The sequence below is a fragment of the Oncorhynchus masou genome, chromosome 5 (genome assembly GCF_036934945.1).
Source record: "Oncorhynchus masou masou isolate Uvic2021 chromosome 5, UVic_Omas_1.1, whole genome shotgun sequence".
In the NCBI taxonomy this organism is placed as follows: Eukaryota; Metazoa; Chordata; class Actinopteri; order Salmoniformes; family Salmonidae; genus Oncorhynchus; species Oncorhynchus masou.
The window spans coordinates 37402638-37419829 of record NC_088216.1 but is presented as its reverse complement, the minus strand read 5'-3'; the positions used below and the strand labels follow the sequence as shown (position 1 = coordinate 37419829).

At 39.8% G+C, this 17192-nt stretch overlaps 1 protein-coding gene across 2 annotated transcripts in view; it reads right to left on the bottom strand.

The window, feature by feature from the left end:
- pmepa1 (prostate transmembrane protein, androgen induced 1) overlaps window positions 1–16338 on the bottom strand; it is a 79906-nt gene extending 63568 nt beyond the window's left edge. For both annotated transcript variants that reach the window (XM_064965474.1, XM_064965475.1), the window contains exon 1: window positions 15966–16338. In XM_064965474.1, coding sequence (XP_064821546.1) covers window positions 15966–16071 — 106 coding nt within the window. In that variant the 5' untranslated portion in view covers window positions 16072–16338. The remainder of the gene's footprint in view (window positions 1–15965) is intronic.
- Window positions 16339–17192: the final 854 nt, after the last annotated feature.

The window sequence follows — 17192 nt, the reverse complement described above, 5'->3', positions numbered from 1 at the left end:
GCCCTCCTGCAACCTCCACTTAGTTTGCTACAGGTAGGCCATACGATTTTGCTTGCTCTGGACTCCAAAGTGACACACACACACATCCCTTCAAATTAGTGGATTCAGCTATTTCAGCCACACCTGTTGCTGACAGGTGTATAAAAAATAAAATCGAGCACACAGCCTTGCAATCTCCATAGACAAACATTGGCAGTAGAATGGTCTTGCTGAAGAGCTCAGTGACTTTCAAAGTGGCACCGTCATAGGATGCCACCTTTTCAACAACTCATTTTGTCAAATGTCTGCCCTGCTAGAGCTGCCCCGGTCAACTGTAACTGCAGTTATTGTGAAGTGGAAACGTCTAGGAGCAACAACGGCTCAGCCGCCAAGTGGTAGGCCACACAAAGTCACAGAATGAGACCGCTTAGTGCTGATGCGTGTAAACATCGTCTGTCATCGGTTGCAACACTCCCTACCAAGTTCCAAACTGCCTCTGGATACAATGTCAGCACAATAACTGTTAGTCAGGAGCTTCATGAAATGGGTGTCCATGGCTGAGCAGCCACACACAAGCCAAAGATCACTGTGCGCAATGCCTTTCCTGTTTCAGCAAAACAAAACCCTCAAAGCGAGGTCCATAAAGAAATGGTTTGGCGAGATCGGTGTGGAACTTGACTGGCCTGCACACAGCCCTGACCTGGGATGAAAGCCTAATTGCCCAACATCAGTGCCCGACCTCAATAATGCTCGTGGCTGAATGGAAGCAAGTCCCCGAAGCAATGTTCCAACATCTAGTGGAAAGCCTTCCCAGAAGAGTGGAGGCTCTTATAGCAGCAAAGGGGACACCAACTCCACATTAATGCACATGATTTTGGAAGATGAGATGTTTGAAAAGAGCAGGTGTCCACATACTGTATATTACACAAACTACATGACGAAAAGTATGTGTATGACAGTGGGTATAAACAGTATAGGAATAGCAAAGGTGTACAGCAGTAGTTATACAGGATGAGCCTTGGCTAGAAGCAACATGTGAAGTAAGTAAAACAGTATGTAAAAATTGTCAAAGTGACCACTGTTCAATGGCTCTGTACATTACCTTCAGAAAGTACTCATACCCCTCGACTTATTCAAAATGTTGTGTTTACAGCCTGAATTCAAAATGTATTAAATATATTTTTCCACCCATGTAAACACAATACTCCATAAAGGCAAGGTGAATTTTTTAGTTGCTGATATTTTAGCAAATTTAATGAAAATTAAATACAGAAAAATATAAATTTCTATAAGCATTTAACACACCCGAGTCAATAATCTGTGGAATCACCTTTGAAAGTGATTCGTCTTTAAGAGCTTTGCGCATCTGGATTGTACAATATTTGCCTATTATTGTTTCAAAAATTCTTCAAGCTCTGTCAACTTGATTGCTGAACATTGCTAAACAGACATTTTCAAATCTTGCCATAGATTTTCCAGTTTCCAGTTTTAAGTCAAAAATGTAACTACACCACCCAGGAAGATGCACGGTCGTCTTGGTAAGCAACTCCAGATCTGGCCTTGTGTTTTAGGTTATTGTCCTACTGTCACATGCGCCAAATACAACAAGTGTTGACTTTACCGTGAAATGCTTACTTACAAGCCAATAACCAACAATGCAGTTCAAGATGAGTTAAGTAGACTAAAATAAAAACTAATAATAAAAAGTAACACAATGAGAATAACGAGGCTGTGTACAGGGGGCACCGGTACAGAGTAAGTGTGCGGGGGGTACAGGTTAGTTGAGGAATTTGTACATGTAGGTGGGGGTGAAGTGACTATGCACAGATAATAAACAGCAAGTAGCAGCAGTGTACAAAAAAAGGAGGCGGGGTGTCAATATAAATTGTCCGTCTTATGGCTTGGGTAGGGGGGGGTGGAAGCTGTTGAGGCCAAGAATTCTTGTGAATTTGTCTCAAAGTGTTTGTTGGAAAACAGGTCTTCCTCTAGGATTTTGCCTGTGCGTATAGCTATATTCTGTTTATTTTCATCCCCCCCAAAACTCCCTGGTCCTTGCCAAGGACAAGCATACCCATAGCATGATGCAGCCACCACCATGCTTGAAAATGAAGAGTTGTACTCAGCGATGTGTTGTGTTGTGTTGGGATTTGCCCCAAACATAATGCTTTGTATTCAGGACAAAAAGCTCATTGCTTTGCCACATTTGTTTTGCAGTTTTACTTTAGTCCTTTGTTACAAACAGGATGCATGTGTTGGAACATTTTTATTCTGTACAGTAAATTCAATGTTGTTGATCCATCCTCAGTTCTCTCCTTACACAGCCATTAAACTCTGCAACTGTTTAAAATCACCATTGGCCTCTTGGTGAAATCTCGGACCAGTTTCCTTTCTCTCCGGCAACAGCGTTAGGAAGGACGCCTGTATCTTTCAATGTCTATTTATTTTACTTAAAAAAATGTTTACCTACTGTATACCAAATCAGTGGACTTCTTTGCCAGGCATTGAAAAACCTCCCTGGTTTGTGGTTGAATCTGTGCTTGAAATTCACTTCTCGATTGAGGGACCTTCCAGATAATTGTATGTGTGGGGTACAGAGATAGGGTAGTCATTCAAAAATCATGTTAACCATTATTATTGAACACATCACTGCAACAGGAGATGCACTGAAGACAGAAAAGAAAGTGAAAGAATGAAATTAATAATAAATAGTCCTGTTTTTTGTTTTCATATGATTTTTCTTTGAGATCTATTTGGAAAAATACATTCTCCCAACTGTAGCTCTTAATTGTACGTGTATAATTCATGATCATTTAAATATTACGTTTTGAGTTAACATTGAGGGGAGGGGATTCTTCACACTTTTTTCACCTAACAGCAGGATCAGCACCATCTAGGGGTTAGAACCTGGTATTATCAGGTTGTGTGATGGGACATAGACAACTTCTCTGAAAAGGGAAAAATAAACAGAACCAAATTCGCTGAGAATACATTACATAGGTTGAATAAATATTTATCCAAGCCGCAGCTTCATACTACTTGTCAAACCATAGAGAACAGATACTGTATACTTGCTGTTGGGTGGGCTTGATATGGGGTCTTGGAGGTCCGTGGCTGGCTTTTGAACATTTATTTTGAATCTTCACGTCTTAAATCATTGTTAAGAAGAGGTTTGGTCGAAATCAGACGTTGGGTACTATATTTGCTGAATATTATATGAATCCTATAAATGATATGGCCAATTTGGGTGCATTCAATTAATTTCAAAGAGGCCAAATTGTCTTTGAACAAAATGTTGCAGGTATGCTTATCTTTATCTGTTTATGACTACAGAAACCATTTCAGAACAATTTGAGATGGTGGGTGTCATAGCTTGCTGAAATCACATGGAATGACCCAAAATGCTATTGAAATGTCATTTGCCATCGCGCGCATGTGGATTTTGTCCAGTCACACCAGATGTGGTCAAGACAAGCAGGTTGAAATATCAAAACGAACTCTGAACCAACAATATTAATTTGGGGACAAGGCGAAACATTATGAAGTATTCATGGATATTCAACAAGCACAGTTACTGTTGCTCACTATTATTTCCTGGGATAAAAACATTGGGTTGTTATTTTACCTGAAATGTACACAGCCCCTTTTTCTTTTACTGGATCCTTGTAGAATTTTGAGCCATTTTCAGTCACACAAAATCGTGTGTTCCCTATTCATCCACAGATAAACGGGGAAACATAGTTTCTAGTTATCTCTCCTTGTTCAGTCTCATTCTTCTTCTGTGGATTTTATATGGCGGTTGGCAACCAACTTTACGGTACATTACAGCAACCAACTGGACTGGAATGTTCAACTTTCAATCACCCACATGGGTATATGCTCCTAAAACCAATGAGGAGATGGAAGAGGCGGGACGTACAGTGCATCAAGCATCTAAAATAGAACCAAGGTCTATTTTAGCGCCTAGCTATGCAGATGATCGCTGACGCGCAAGTAGTTTGAATTCAATTATTGAATAACATGTATATGTAAATGTATTTTGCAACACTCACGCATGCAAGGAGACCAGTGTGGTCAGCATGTAAGAGTTTCCTGCACCAGTGAGCTTGGGACAGACACAGCTGTAGTCTATCTGCGCAAGGGATAAGAGGTAATCAGGTAGGCCTATTTTATGACATTACCATTGGATCAGAGCATGACATTTTTTCCCTTTCACGCTGAGTGATTATCAAAGGGAAAGAACTGGAAAGATTTTACAAATATATTGAGGATCTATTGTCAATATCAATGGATGTAAAAACAGACTTGTTTGCTTGCTGTTTGAGGTGATGAAAACATTACTTTGAGAATCTCCACAGCTCATTAGTGGTGGTGTATTAAAACAATCAGAAACACTATCAGATCAACAAGTGGGCACATTTATATGCATACATTTGCGTGCAAGCCAGGTAGCCTATAAACCTACTTGGGATGCCTGGGATGCAAACTGGTGAGGGCCCAAAAAGGTGACACTTTTTTTGTTGCACTGAAACATCCAACAAACAAAAAAATCCCTGCTAGGGGGAAATGCAGGTTTTAACTAATTAAACATCAAAGAATATGATCTTACTCTTTGTGTAAAAGAAAGTGGTTAATGTGAACCTAACACACAGCTAAAAAAAATGTAAGAAAGCAATCCAATGTTACTTGTTGCCTAGACTTTACTGCAAATGACACTCAAGTCTTGATAAAAAAAAAACAATACACTAATATTGCAGTTAGCCATGACAGCCTCTATAATAGAATGCTTGTAACCAGACACAAACACTATAGGAAAAAAACATCTTAAAGTAGAAATAGAATGAAACAAACAGACATTCTATTTTTGCTCTATTATAGTGCCCACTATAGTAGACATTGATCAAGTGCACAAGGCTACATGTGTGCAAAAATAACAATCACTGACTAACATTTTTATAATCCCCCCTCACTCTCTCACTCACACACACACACACACATACGTGTTACTGTCAAGTTCAACACAACAAAAACAATATCTTTGGGCTATACTTCACATTATTACATTGCATACTTTCTGCCTGTGGACATCTGTTCTACAATGTGCCAGCAGAGCCGGATACCCTTTGTTGGCATAATTGATCTCTTTCAGGCAGAGAGTACACCTGGCATACCCTTTTGCCTCCGCAATGGATTAGTTCACTGAGCGTGCCATTTATATGCTACTGCTGGATAAAAAAAATATCTCGGTGGACCAATAGCCTATCGACCAAACAATCAACCAGTCGACTAGTTGAACATGCATGTAGAGTGGGGCAAAAAAGTATTTAGTCAGTCACCATTTGTGCAAGTTAAAAAGATGAGGCCTGTAATTTTCATCATAGGTACACTTCAACTATGACAGACAAAATGAGGGGAAAAAAATCCAGAAAATCACATTGTAGGATTTTTTATGAATTTATTTGCATATTATGCCGATTATGATTTTTCAACGCCGATACCGATTATTGGAGGACCAAAAAAGCCGATACTGATTAATCGGACGATTTTTATTTATTTATTTGTAATAACGACAATTACAACAATACTGAATGAACACTTATTTTAACTTAATATAATACATCAATAAAATCAATTTAGCCTCAAGTAGATAATGAAACATGTTCAATTTGGTTTAAATAATGCAAAAACAAAGTGTTGGAGAAGAACGTAAAAGTGCAATATGTGCTATGTAAGAAAGCTAACGTTTCAGTTCCTTGCTCAGAACATGAGAACATATGAAAGCTGGTGGTTCCTTTTAACATGAGTCTTCAATATTCCCAGGTAAGAAGTTTTAGGTTGTAGTTATTTTAGGAATTATAGGACTATTTCCCTCTATACCATTTGTATTTCATTAACCTTTGACTATTGGATGCTCTTATAGGCACTTTAGTATTGCCAGTGTAACAGTATAGCTTCTGTCCCTCTCCTCACTCCTCCCTGGGCTCGAACCAGCAACACAACGACAACAGCCACCATCGAAGCAGCGTTACCCATGCAGAGCAAGGGGAACAACCACAAGGCGGCTCGGAGCGAGTGACGTTTGAAACTCTATTAGCGCACGCTAACTAGCTAGCCAATTCACTTCGGTTACACCAGCCTCATCTCGGGAGTTGATAGGCTTGAAGTCATAAACAGTGCAAGGCTTGACGCACAACAAAGAGCTGTTTGCAAAATGCACGAAAGTGCTGTTTGACTGAATGTTTACGCGCCTGCTTCTGCCTACCACTGCTCAGTCAGATACTTGTATGCTCAGTCAGATTCTATGCAACGCAGGACACCCTAGATAATATCATCAACCATGTGTGGTTAACTTGTGACTATGATTGATTGTTTTTTGTAAGATAAGTTTAATGATAGCTAGCAACTTACCTTGGCTTACTGCATTCGCGTAACAGGCAGTCTCCTTGTGGAGTGCAACGAGAGAGAGGCAGGTCGTTATTGCGTTGGACTAGTTAACTAATGTTGCAAGATTGGATCCCTGAGCTGACAAGATGAAAAATCTGTCGTTCTGCCCCTGAACGAGGCAGTTAGCCCACCGTTCCTAGGCCGTCATTGAAAATTAGAATGTGTTCTTAACTGACTTGCCTAGTTAAATAGAAGGTATAAAAATAAATAGGCGCCCAAAAATACCGATTTCCGATTGTCATGAAAATTTGAAATTGGCCCTAATTAATCGGTCGACCTCTAACGCACACACTAATATCTTCCCTTTCTCTCAGTCACTCTTTTCCCAGAACTGAATAACCCAAATAAATTCTAAATTCCAAAAAAAGTCTCCCCAGTCTGGCATTCTGGCCAGCTTCAGACAACAAAGGACATGCATGTTAGTGCCTATCCCCCTAGGGCTGGGGGCGAGGGAGCAGGGGTAGAGGGAGGCAGGGGAGGGGGGGGGGGTGTGACTGGATGGGAATGGAGCCCAGGACTACACTGATAACAACTGAAGGGGGTGGGGAGATAAAGCATTATACAGCTCAGAGCTCGATCTGCTTGCTTGTGGACCCTTATTCCCTGTACTGTACACAGGCAAGTCCTCACAGGGGCCCAATGGTACCCACAGATAGAGCCGTAGGGGGAGAACTGAAGGGAGTTAAAGTATCTTATAGTCTTGATAAGTAGGGTGAGTGAGTAAGGTCTGTGGTCAGGACTCATTTTGTGATTTTTTCCCGTGTTGCTGGTAGGTTTTGCCAGGTCGTGTCTTCCACCTCATTTCCAATGCAAATGGATTGGGTTGGTTAGCTAGCTCACGCACAGCCGGTGTGTCAGAGCAGATGAGCAAGGACTTCAAAGGGAAGAGGCTTGTGTTTTTTCAATGACTGGGCAGTGAGTGGTACTGATGAGATCATTGGTTTTGGCTGCGGCCTAGTTCGGTAACCCATGGAGATGGGGTTAGGTGGGTGGGGATGGTGTACACACAGGGTTATAGAGTGACTAAAATAATCATACCCTGCAATTACTGTACATGCAGGATCCGGGGAGGGAGGTATGAGGGGAGGGAGGTAAATTTGAAGGTATGAGCAAATAGTAGACTCCCAAAGTTACATTCTTTCAACCTGAGTCAGAGATCTTGACTCCTGGTAACGGTTATGATATAATATAGAAATGAGGGTTTGATTAAAAATGGTTTCACATGAGCAGTCACACAAGCTCTGAAATGAAATGGTGCAGCACTCTTACTTTCACCCTGACCCAAGTTCAGAAAGTATTGTACCTCCCCATTTCACATCTCCGTTTCAAAGTGTTTTCGTCCATTTCATGACCACTGAACATGACCCTGATGTTGCTACATTAGGGTAAATTATAATTAAACCCTCTATTAGGCCTCTGTAACCGGAATAGGTCACTTTCGACTTGCTCCTAATGAGGAAAAAAAATATTCCCCCATTTACAAAAGAACAACATGTGTCGAAGGCATAAGAACTAATGGTAGCCTAACCATTAACAGGTTACTGCCCACCTCAAAAAATGTCTATCTAACCACTTTCATTTCATTGAAGTAATTGTGTTGGATTAACGGTTCATTTTATCCGATTCTAAAATAATCTTAAGAGGAAACACTAAATGGCATAATCAACCAACCATTGTCATGTTTGCACCTGACTGAAAAAGAATGGAAAAGGGAGAATAGCACTGTGTGGGAACAAGTGATAGAAAGAAAGAAGAGTGAAGGAGGGAGGGAGTTACTGAACAAAACCTGTATCCTGTCCAATGGAATATTCCTAATGTTCTCTTGAATTAGTAGCAGATTTGATTCTCTGTTTTCTTGGGTATGAGGAGAGGGGAAGTTGGGGTAGGGGGGGGGCGTTTTGAGCTAGACTTTCCTGGGTGGTCCGTCTTGTCACTGCCTGGGCCTGTTCTATGCCGGCCAGACGGTTACAAATCATAAATCATTTGTTCTTCAAAACAAGTAAATAGGAAGTGCTATTCCAATAAACATAAAATGGTGGGGATTGTGTTAGCGGCACTGAAAAGAAGGTGCCTGATAGTTGAAATAACACTTAGAATACTGAAGCTATTGCCATCCTATTTCACAAGACTGTATCCAATTAATCATACTACATCCTATTTAGTACATGTTTAGTGTACACTATGCAAGAATAAAAAGATGTGCAGTATACAAAAATGTGTCAGAATTGGGGTATGCCTTGAATGACAGGATGTCATACTTAATTTAGCCTTTTCATGTAGTAGGAGTTCACTGTACACTTTTCAGTAAGAGAATCACCCTTTTTAGACCAACAATTCAATACAAACAGAAAAGGGCACGGCTGTAAGAGCAAAAGTGAACAAATGGTGGTCGATAACATGATGGAGCAATAGAAAATTTCCTTAATATGGATGAACAGCAGCATGTTGCCCTAGTGTGTAACTGTAGTATGTAGGAGCTTACTGCATACATTATACTAACAGTATGTTCTAAGTAGTAGGCTATGTGTAGTACAAGGTAAATACTTTTAGTATGAGAATCCCAACACAGCCAATGGGGTGACGTTCCCCACGAGACACTGAAATGTATTTAGCCAGCATTTAAGAGATTTACAGCATGACAAGAAATACACCAAAATAGACCTAGTGGTTTCCAAAAACAGAAAGAGATGAAGGACAGTCTTTGTTGCTCACCCAAGTCCAATTTGATCACAATCAAGACTGTACTTCACAATAAGAAAGAGCAGAATAGGTTTTAATTTAAAATCACCTCAACCTCTAAGCTGCCGCGCTCTGATTCCAACAAATCTGCAGATGTGCTCTGTTCTCTAAAGAATGACAGTCACTTAAAATTCAGACCTATGAGAGCAAGTCAGACAGACTCTCTCCTTACCAACAAAAAGAGAACAGAGAAACAAGAGAATGCATGAACAAACACCACTTTGGGGGAATATGGGCTCCTGTGCAGATTGCTCAACTGAAGACCTGCTCAACTGAAGACCTGCTAAAAGAGAGAGACAGAGAGAGACAGAGACAGAGACAGAGAGAGAGAGAGAGAGAGAGAGAGAGAGAGAGAGAGAGAGAGAGAAAATGGTGTCGAACGCAGAACATTCCACGGTCTGTGGTTGGTTATGTTCCCCGATGCCTGTTTTCCCAACTGTCTTCAGAGTAAGGATGCAGGAAAATTAAGTTACGTGCCAGACACCCAGCCTGGTTCACAGGTGTGTGTAGGTGTACTGTGTGAATTCCTCTTTCAAAAGAAAAGCCCTTGCTCTTAAAAACAGTATACAACCCAAATTAAATTAGAGTGGGCACAATACTAGGCCTATTTAAAAATTACATTCTTTAGCGACAAATGATTAGGCCCATCTTGACTGCACTGGATCCCTCCTTTCTTCAAACTTTTGTGTGAATAGCAAGAATATGGACAGAACCCACAATGTATCATATTATTCATTATCAAATGTTACAATTGATTGAGAAATGAATTCCCCATGGAAATTAGCGAGACAACCATCCCTTGCCCAAGGCCCTTCCTTGTTTCCAATCCTTCTGAGAATTTAAGGTTGAATTAATGTTTGTAAGCCTCATTAGCTTTGGCGAGACTGACTGCTCTGTTGGTTTCACACCTCCAAGGCATTATTTTGACGTATACACCAAACTGCTATTAGTTAGTTGGTTGTAGAGCAGTGTTTACTGTGGCTTATACCCCGGAGGACATTGACATGCCTATTAGATTGTTTTCACATTGACAATAGCAAAGGGACATTTGAGAGGTTAGTCAAGAGGTATCAATTCTCGAGAGCCAATACTTGTATAAAGTTGCAAAATTATAATGTCTACCGTTGGAGGTTGTGCACGACACTCTCCCAACAGTTGCCCCCCTTCCGATCAGGGTAGTGTATTGTCTTAGTTGAGTTCAACACTCCTACAGTGTAAATGATAATAGCAGAGCAATGTCTTTGAAACAGCTGAAATGTATAGACATTTTGGTTAAATTTGAGACTTGTTTTATTGAGTTTTTACCTGAAATTGCAGTAACAGCCTGTTACATTCTGAAATTGTCACAGTAGCAGCCGCCTGCCGGCTGCATTGAGCTTATGTAAATCTATGGAAGCCCATTTCTCTCAACAGTTTTTTTTTTATGTCAATACTATTTTTAAAAAATTGATAGGAAATCATACAAATCTGGGACCAGATGTTTTTCTAATCAGGACATATGTTTGTTTTTTTAACTCCTGGAAAAACTCCTTAGCGAGGATGAAAACAAAAACCCGGTTAAACAAATCATGAGGTGAATCCGCCAAAATAACAGTACTTTGTCCCTCTTTTCAACGCTTGTGTAAATATTTTTTTATTAAATCAAATGAAAAGTGCTAGGGCAAATAGAGAGCAATAGTAATGGAGTCGTTTTGTAGACACTTACAGAAGCTAACTCCGCCATGGCTTGTTGGACAAAGCCTATGGAGAAATTGTTTGTTTTTGATAAACATAAAAAATAAGGTCTGCAGTAAACCAAGGCTTAGATCTTATATATTTTGTTTTATGAGAATCTCATCAGCTAATATTACTATTTGTGAATTTTGATGCATTTATGTAATAAAAACAAGTAAAAAGGTTGCAGCCTGAAACAAACAATATAACATCCTTGCATTTTCCTTCGAGCTGGGAAGCAGAAAGCTCACTAAGCTAACTAGCTTTTTGGTGGACTGTTTCGTAGACTAATCTGTGTGGTCGACATAGTTACGTGAAAAAATGTATGACTAATGTTGTAGTTCCATTTGACAGTTAGCGACTCGTTAGCAACTGACATTTTGAGCACGTAAAGGCTTCATAATTCATGTCACGTTAACTGACTAATATTATCTCACAGAACAAAATGAAACATATAAGATCTCCTAAGCCTGTGTTAACCTCAGACCTTATTTTTGGCATATATCCCAAAGCTCCATTCCTTTCCCCATTAATTTTGCCCATAGGAATGCTCAATGAACTAGAGGTAGAAAATGCTAACTAATGCCCGTTGTTTTAGGACTACAAGCTGGCAAGTTTATTACACGTTTGTGGCAGCCCTGATGTGCTAATTTCTACAACGTGGACAGATGGAAATTGCCATACAATGCTACAAATGAAGAAACATAACCTATATGGATCATCTATATGTATTTTATTTTGGGGTGGTGGGAAAGGGCTTCATATAAAACAGCTGAAGTCCCCAGTGAATTATACCCAAGTTCTCAGTAACAATTGGATTTTACCACAAAGCCTAATGATTTGCATGATTTGATAAAAATTATTGGTTGGTTGTAATGTTAAAAGGTAGGTCTACTGTACTCGTATATTCGTATTAGAGGGGTAATTGTTCATTATGATATGCTAACATTACTTGATGATGTGCTGTTAGCTTTAGCTAGCAGTAACTCTGTGCTTTTGTATTGAAGTAAAAATGTCTACAGTCAAAGAAAAAGTCTTGACATGCTTATGAATTGTTGCATTATTAAAAGAGATTAATATGGTTTTGTTGCAATAATTAAGTGTAATATGGTAGACACATGAAGAGTTGCTTGCATAACTTTAGCTAGTAGCTAGCTAAGTGAATAGTTCGCTTGGCCTCCTGGCTAGTGGCTACTGTGACATTTACAGTACTTTTGAGCTGCGACGCAAGAACGTATACCGAACCCTCTCTCGACTCGTAACATTCCCGTCGCTAATGTAAATAGAAAAGTGTATAGTTGAAGTCGGAAGTTTACATACACCTTAGCCAAAAACATTTAAACTCAGTTTTTCACAATTCCTGACAATTAATCCAAGTAAAAATGCCCCGTTTTAGGTCAGTTAGGATCACCACCTTAAGAACATGAAATGTCAGAATAATAGTAGAGAGAATGATTTATTTCAGCTTTTATTTCTTTCATCACATTCCCAGTGGGTCAGAAGTTTACAGACACTCAATTAGTATTTGGTAGCATTGTCTTTAAATTGTTTAACTTGGGTCAAACATTTTGGATAGCCTTCCACAAGCTTCCCACAATTGCCACAACCTTAGAAGTATGCTTGGGGTCACTGTCCATTTGGAAGACCCATTTGCGACCAAGCTTTAACTTCATGCCTGCATCAAGTGATGCCATCTATTTTGTGAAGTGCACCAGTCCCTCCTGCAGCTAAGCTTCCCCACAACATGATGCTGCCACCCCCATGCTTCACGGTTGGGATGCTGTTCTTCGGCTTGCAAGATTACCCCCTTTTCCTCCAAACATAGCAATGGTCATTTTGGCCAAACAGTTCTATTTTTTATTTCAACAGACCAGAGGACATTTCTCCAAAAAGTGAGATCTTTGTCCCAATGTTCAGCTGCAAACCGTAGTCTGGCTTTTTTATGCCGGATTTGGAGCAGTGGCTTCTCCCTTGCTGAGCGGCCTTTCAAGTTATGTCGATATAGGACTCGTTTTACTGTGGATATGGATACTTTTGTACCCATTTCCTCCAGCATCTTCACAAGGTCCTTTGCTGTTGTTCTGGGATTGATTTGCACTTTTTGCACCAAAGTACATTCATCTCTAGGAGACAGATTGCGTCTCCTTCCTGAGCTGTATGACGGCTGCGTGGTCCCATGGTGTTTATACTTGCGTACTACTGTTTGTATAGATGAACGTGGTACATTCAGGCATTTGGAAATTGCTCCCAAGGATGAACCAGACTTGTGGAGGTCTACAATTTGTTTCCAGAGGTTTTGGATGATTTATTTTGATTTTCCCATGAAGTCAAGCAAATAGGCACTGAGTTTGAAGGTAGGCCTTGAAATACATCCTTAGGTCCAACTCTAATTGACTCAAATTATGTAAGTTAGCCTATCAGAAGGTTCTAAAGCCATGACATCATTTTATGGAATTTTCCAAGCTGTTTAAAGGCACAGTGAACTTAGTGTTTGTAAACTTCTGACCCACTGGAATTGTGATACAATGAATTATAAGTGCAATAATCTGTCTGTAAACAATTGCTGGAAAAATGACTTTGTTTGTTAACAAGAAATTTGTGGAGTGGTTGAAAAACGAGTTGTTGTCATCACTCCAACCTAAGTGTATGTAAACTTCTGAATTCAACTGTATGCACATATTATGTAAATAGACATTTCACCCCCATAACTCTATTCAGTGAGAATAAGCCCTTAAAAGGCAAACTCATATTTCACTTTTTGGGGGACAGACCGAAACCGATTAAAATAAAACCTAAACCTTTAGTGTTTGTATAATGGGAGAGTATTGTTTTACGATTAATTAAAGTATCACACTCGCTATCTCGAGCAGAGTGAAGTCTTTTCTGATTCCTCTTGGAGTCTGTCTTCAAAGCACTTGCTGGGAAGGAACCAGAACCTCGACAAAATCAAATGATCATCAACAGGAATTCATCACAAATCAAGAAACAATTCATTCAGCCCTCTAGTCTGGGCAGTGAAAAATAGCCATAGAATGTCCGTTTTTATCAATGACTTTATTTAGGCTAGATAACTTGGTATAGTGCATCAAACACTCTTTTCCACCAGTGTTTATTATCATTGCATCGAATAAATAGGGTGCTAAATGACAAACATGTCAAATGTAGACACTCTTATCCAGGGCTACTCACAGGAGCAATTATGGTTAAATGCCTTGCTCAAGGGCAAAACGACAGTTTTTCATCTAGCCGTCTGGCCTGCTCTGGGGTTCAAACCAGCGACCTTTCGGTTATGGCCCAACGCTCTTAACTGTTTAAAGGCTACCTGCCATGAAATTGTTAAGCAGTATTTGGAAGCTTAGAAATATACAGCTTCACTGAAGACATAGGGGGAAAAGAGGAGTGTGTGTACTGAATAAGTGTATTGTATAACGTTGTGACAAATATCATCTGAGATTGAGAGGAAGTGTGGGTTGTCGAATATCTTTCATTGGCTTTCTGCTCTTTAGAACACCAGACAGCACCAAATCGAAGCTTGAGATGAGCTCCCCACCACCACCCACACAGTCAGATAAGCATTGAAATTGATTTCAACATATTCCTTTAAATGCTTAGAGAGATAGAGCATTCCCAAATAGGCTGGGTTTTTGAGTAACAGAGGCAAACAAAGTGAATAACCTAATTCTGGCCGTGGTATTTAGATTTTCCATGTATCTGATTTTGAAGCTTTGTCATCCACCACGTCTCATTCTTTCAGGGGGCTGTCTAGACAAAACGCAGTGGCTTCCTAATGCATTTGTTTCTGATAATGGAAACACTTTCAGACATGCACCTTCTACACTTCATCTTCAGTCAAGACTGCCCTACCACAGAGAAACAAAGCACTACAGACAGGATACAAGAAGGCGCATTTATTATGGGGAAATCAAGATCAGATCACGTTCAAAATTCCATAATTGCACCGGGGGGGGTGAATTTTGTCTCTTTCCTGGCTAAAAATATTTGTGTAGAAAAGAGGAGACTGTATGCAGGAGACATGAGCTCACAGTCCATTACTTTGAGGAATTCAATATGTCCAGATCCGTCCCTAAGATATCCAGACTTGGTTGTCTCTTTGGGAAAACTCTCTTATCAAACCAAGGACCATCTCTCACTCTTTTTTATCCCCTCCATCTCTAGACAAAACATCATGTAGTTCTTGCAGGCAGAGCTTAGCACAACTGTCATTATAGGAAATTCCACTTTACTCCTAAATTAGTTTGTGACTATATCTAATCTCTATTATAACTGAACGACATTTCCGAATGGATTTAGAAGAGACGATACTAATACAATTATTGTTAATGTCTAATAATCACCCCTCTACTCTAATTAAACTATTTCATAAATAAATATACATATTTCTATTTGTAAACCGATTTATTGTGTTTTATTAATTCATTATGAATCCCTGGTAGAATAATCAATCTACTGATTTAAATGTTATTGTGATAAAGAAAGCCTCTCATGCCACCATTAAATATTTGGCCCACTGTCTGCATGGTATGATCAAGATTTAGGTTTACAAGATCACTCCAATAACCAGAATTAATTAATTTGTTTTCATTGTCAATATGCATACACAATACATCTACACGGGTTGTATTATAAAATGTCTTCACTGTGCCCCCTTCTATGGAAGTATAATTGACCTTATTTAGAGCCAATTACTGGAAATCAGAGATAGCCAGACGTCTGGCCTGCACAAGAGTCAACTTTGTTATGACGACCAGATAAGCTTTCATTTCATCATGTCAAACCACGGCAGACAGTCTAGACCTTTTGTAGTTGACAAAAATCCCCAAGACAAAAAGTAGCTGTGACATGTTATGGCTGAGAAACGTTGCACATAAAAACCGGGCAGTCAGCCAGACATTTTGCTGAATTGAAAGCAGAAAGAGCTTGGATAGATAGCTAAGCTAGCTAGCCTACCAGCCACGCAATGGAAGTCTGCGAGACCTAACAGACAGCTTAGCTTGGTTGACTAGCTTGGTCATTCGAAGTGGGAAAGAAAAGTACAGAAAAGTAGCAGCTTGAACATAACAAAAAGTACTTACTGATCTCCATGCTTTGGAATGAAGTCGAGCGTTTGCAGTTACATGTACAGGATACATTGGTCTGGATGGCCGCTGTACCGTTTATTAGACCCATGAAGTTGAACATTTAAATCTGGAAATGTAGGAGAAAAACGTATCGAAGATCTCTCTCCAGTTCACTTCTCTAGCGCGCGCGACGGTGCAGAAATCACATAAAAACGATATTTTCTTTCTCTATAAATTCTTTTCGGGTGGAAGTCAGGGGTCTGGGGTCACAGTTGCCTTCGTCCTCCCCCCCTCCCCGGGCCGCAGCCTGCCGTCGGTACTCCAGTATCCCCGATGTTTGTGAACAGCTTGTGCTACTTTGTATCCGTCTGTCTGACGGGCTTCTGAGCTCACCTCATTCAAGTCCAAGTCGGCTGAGCTCCTCTTGGGGCGGGGCTTAGAGGCAGACAAGATTACGTCAACACCAGACTTGAACTGGCAAAAGTGACAGGATGTCTGGCCAATCGAATCGCAGTCTGAATGCCCACACAGTTTATTGTAGCCAATGTGCATTGGAAGCTGCATATTAGATTCAGACCGTGATTTTCATTCGTTTTGGAAAAGAAAATTTAACTGAAACACCAGTCATACACTTATCAATTTAATATATTTTAATTTTAGAGTTCAAAAAGAGTAGTAACATGCTCTGTTTCAAGCATTTGTAATGCACATGGGTGGGCTTACTGGGCTATAATTAAAATGTTCTTGCATTTAATATTATCCAACGCAGTACATTTTGTTCTAACTTTACCACAGCCTCATTTGCTTGTCGTCTACTCTAATGCAAATAGATTAATGGTTTTAACAATGACATAACAATGTCTTGAAAGCCGCATGACTGTTCAGTGACCCAGAGAAAGAATAGCTTCTTCTATGTCTGAAGATATATAATAGCCTATATGATTTTCTACAATGTACATACATTTCAGACTATCATTGCAGATCTGTGTGATTCACATTTTTATTTCTCAAATTTTCCAACGTAGCTAAACATTTGAGTGAGGTTTTTTCCTTGCCTGGGTAGCCTCGTTTTTTGGTGTCAAAATTAAATTTAACCATCTAGTGTTCAGCGAAATAACAACACAATGTCAAATATAGGTAGCCTAGTGAAATAATTAACATCCAATCACATTAACCGTTACTCTCTTGCAGGAATTCCACTAACAGGCCTTATGTAGCCAAACGTAGCTGCTGCTCATATTG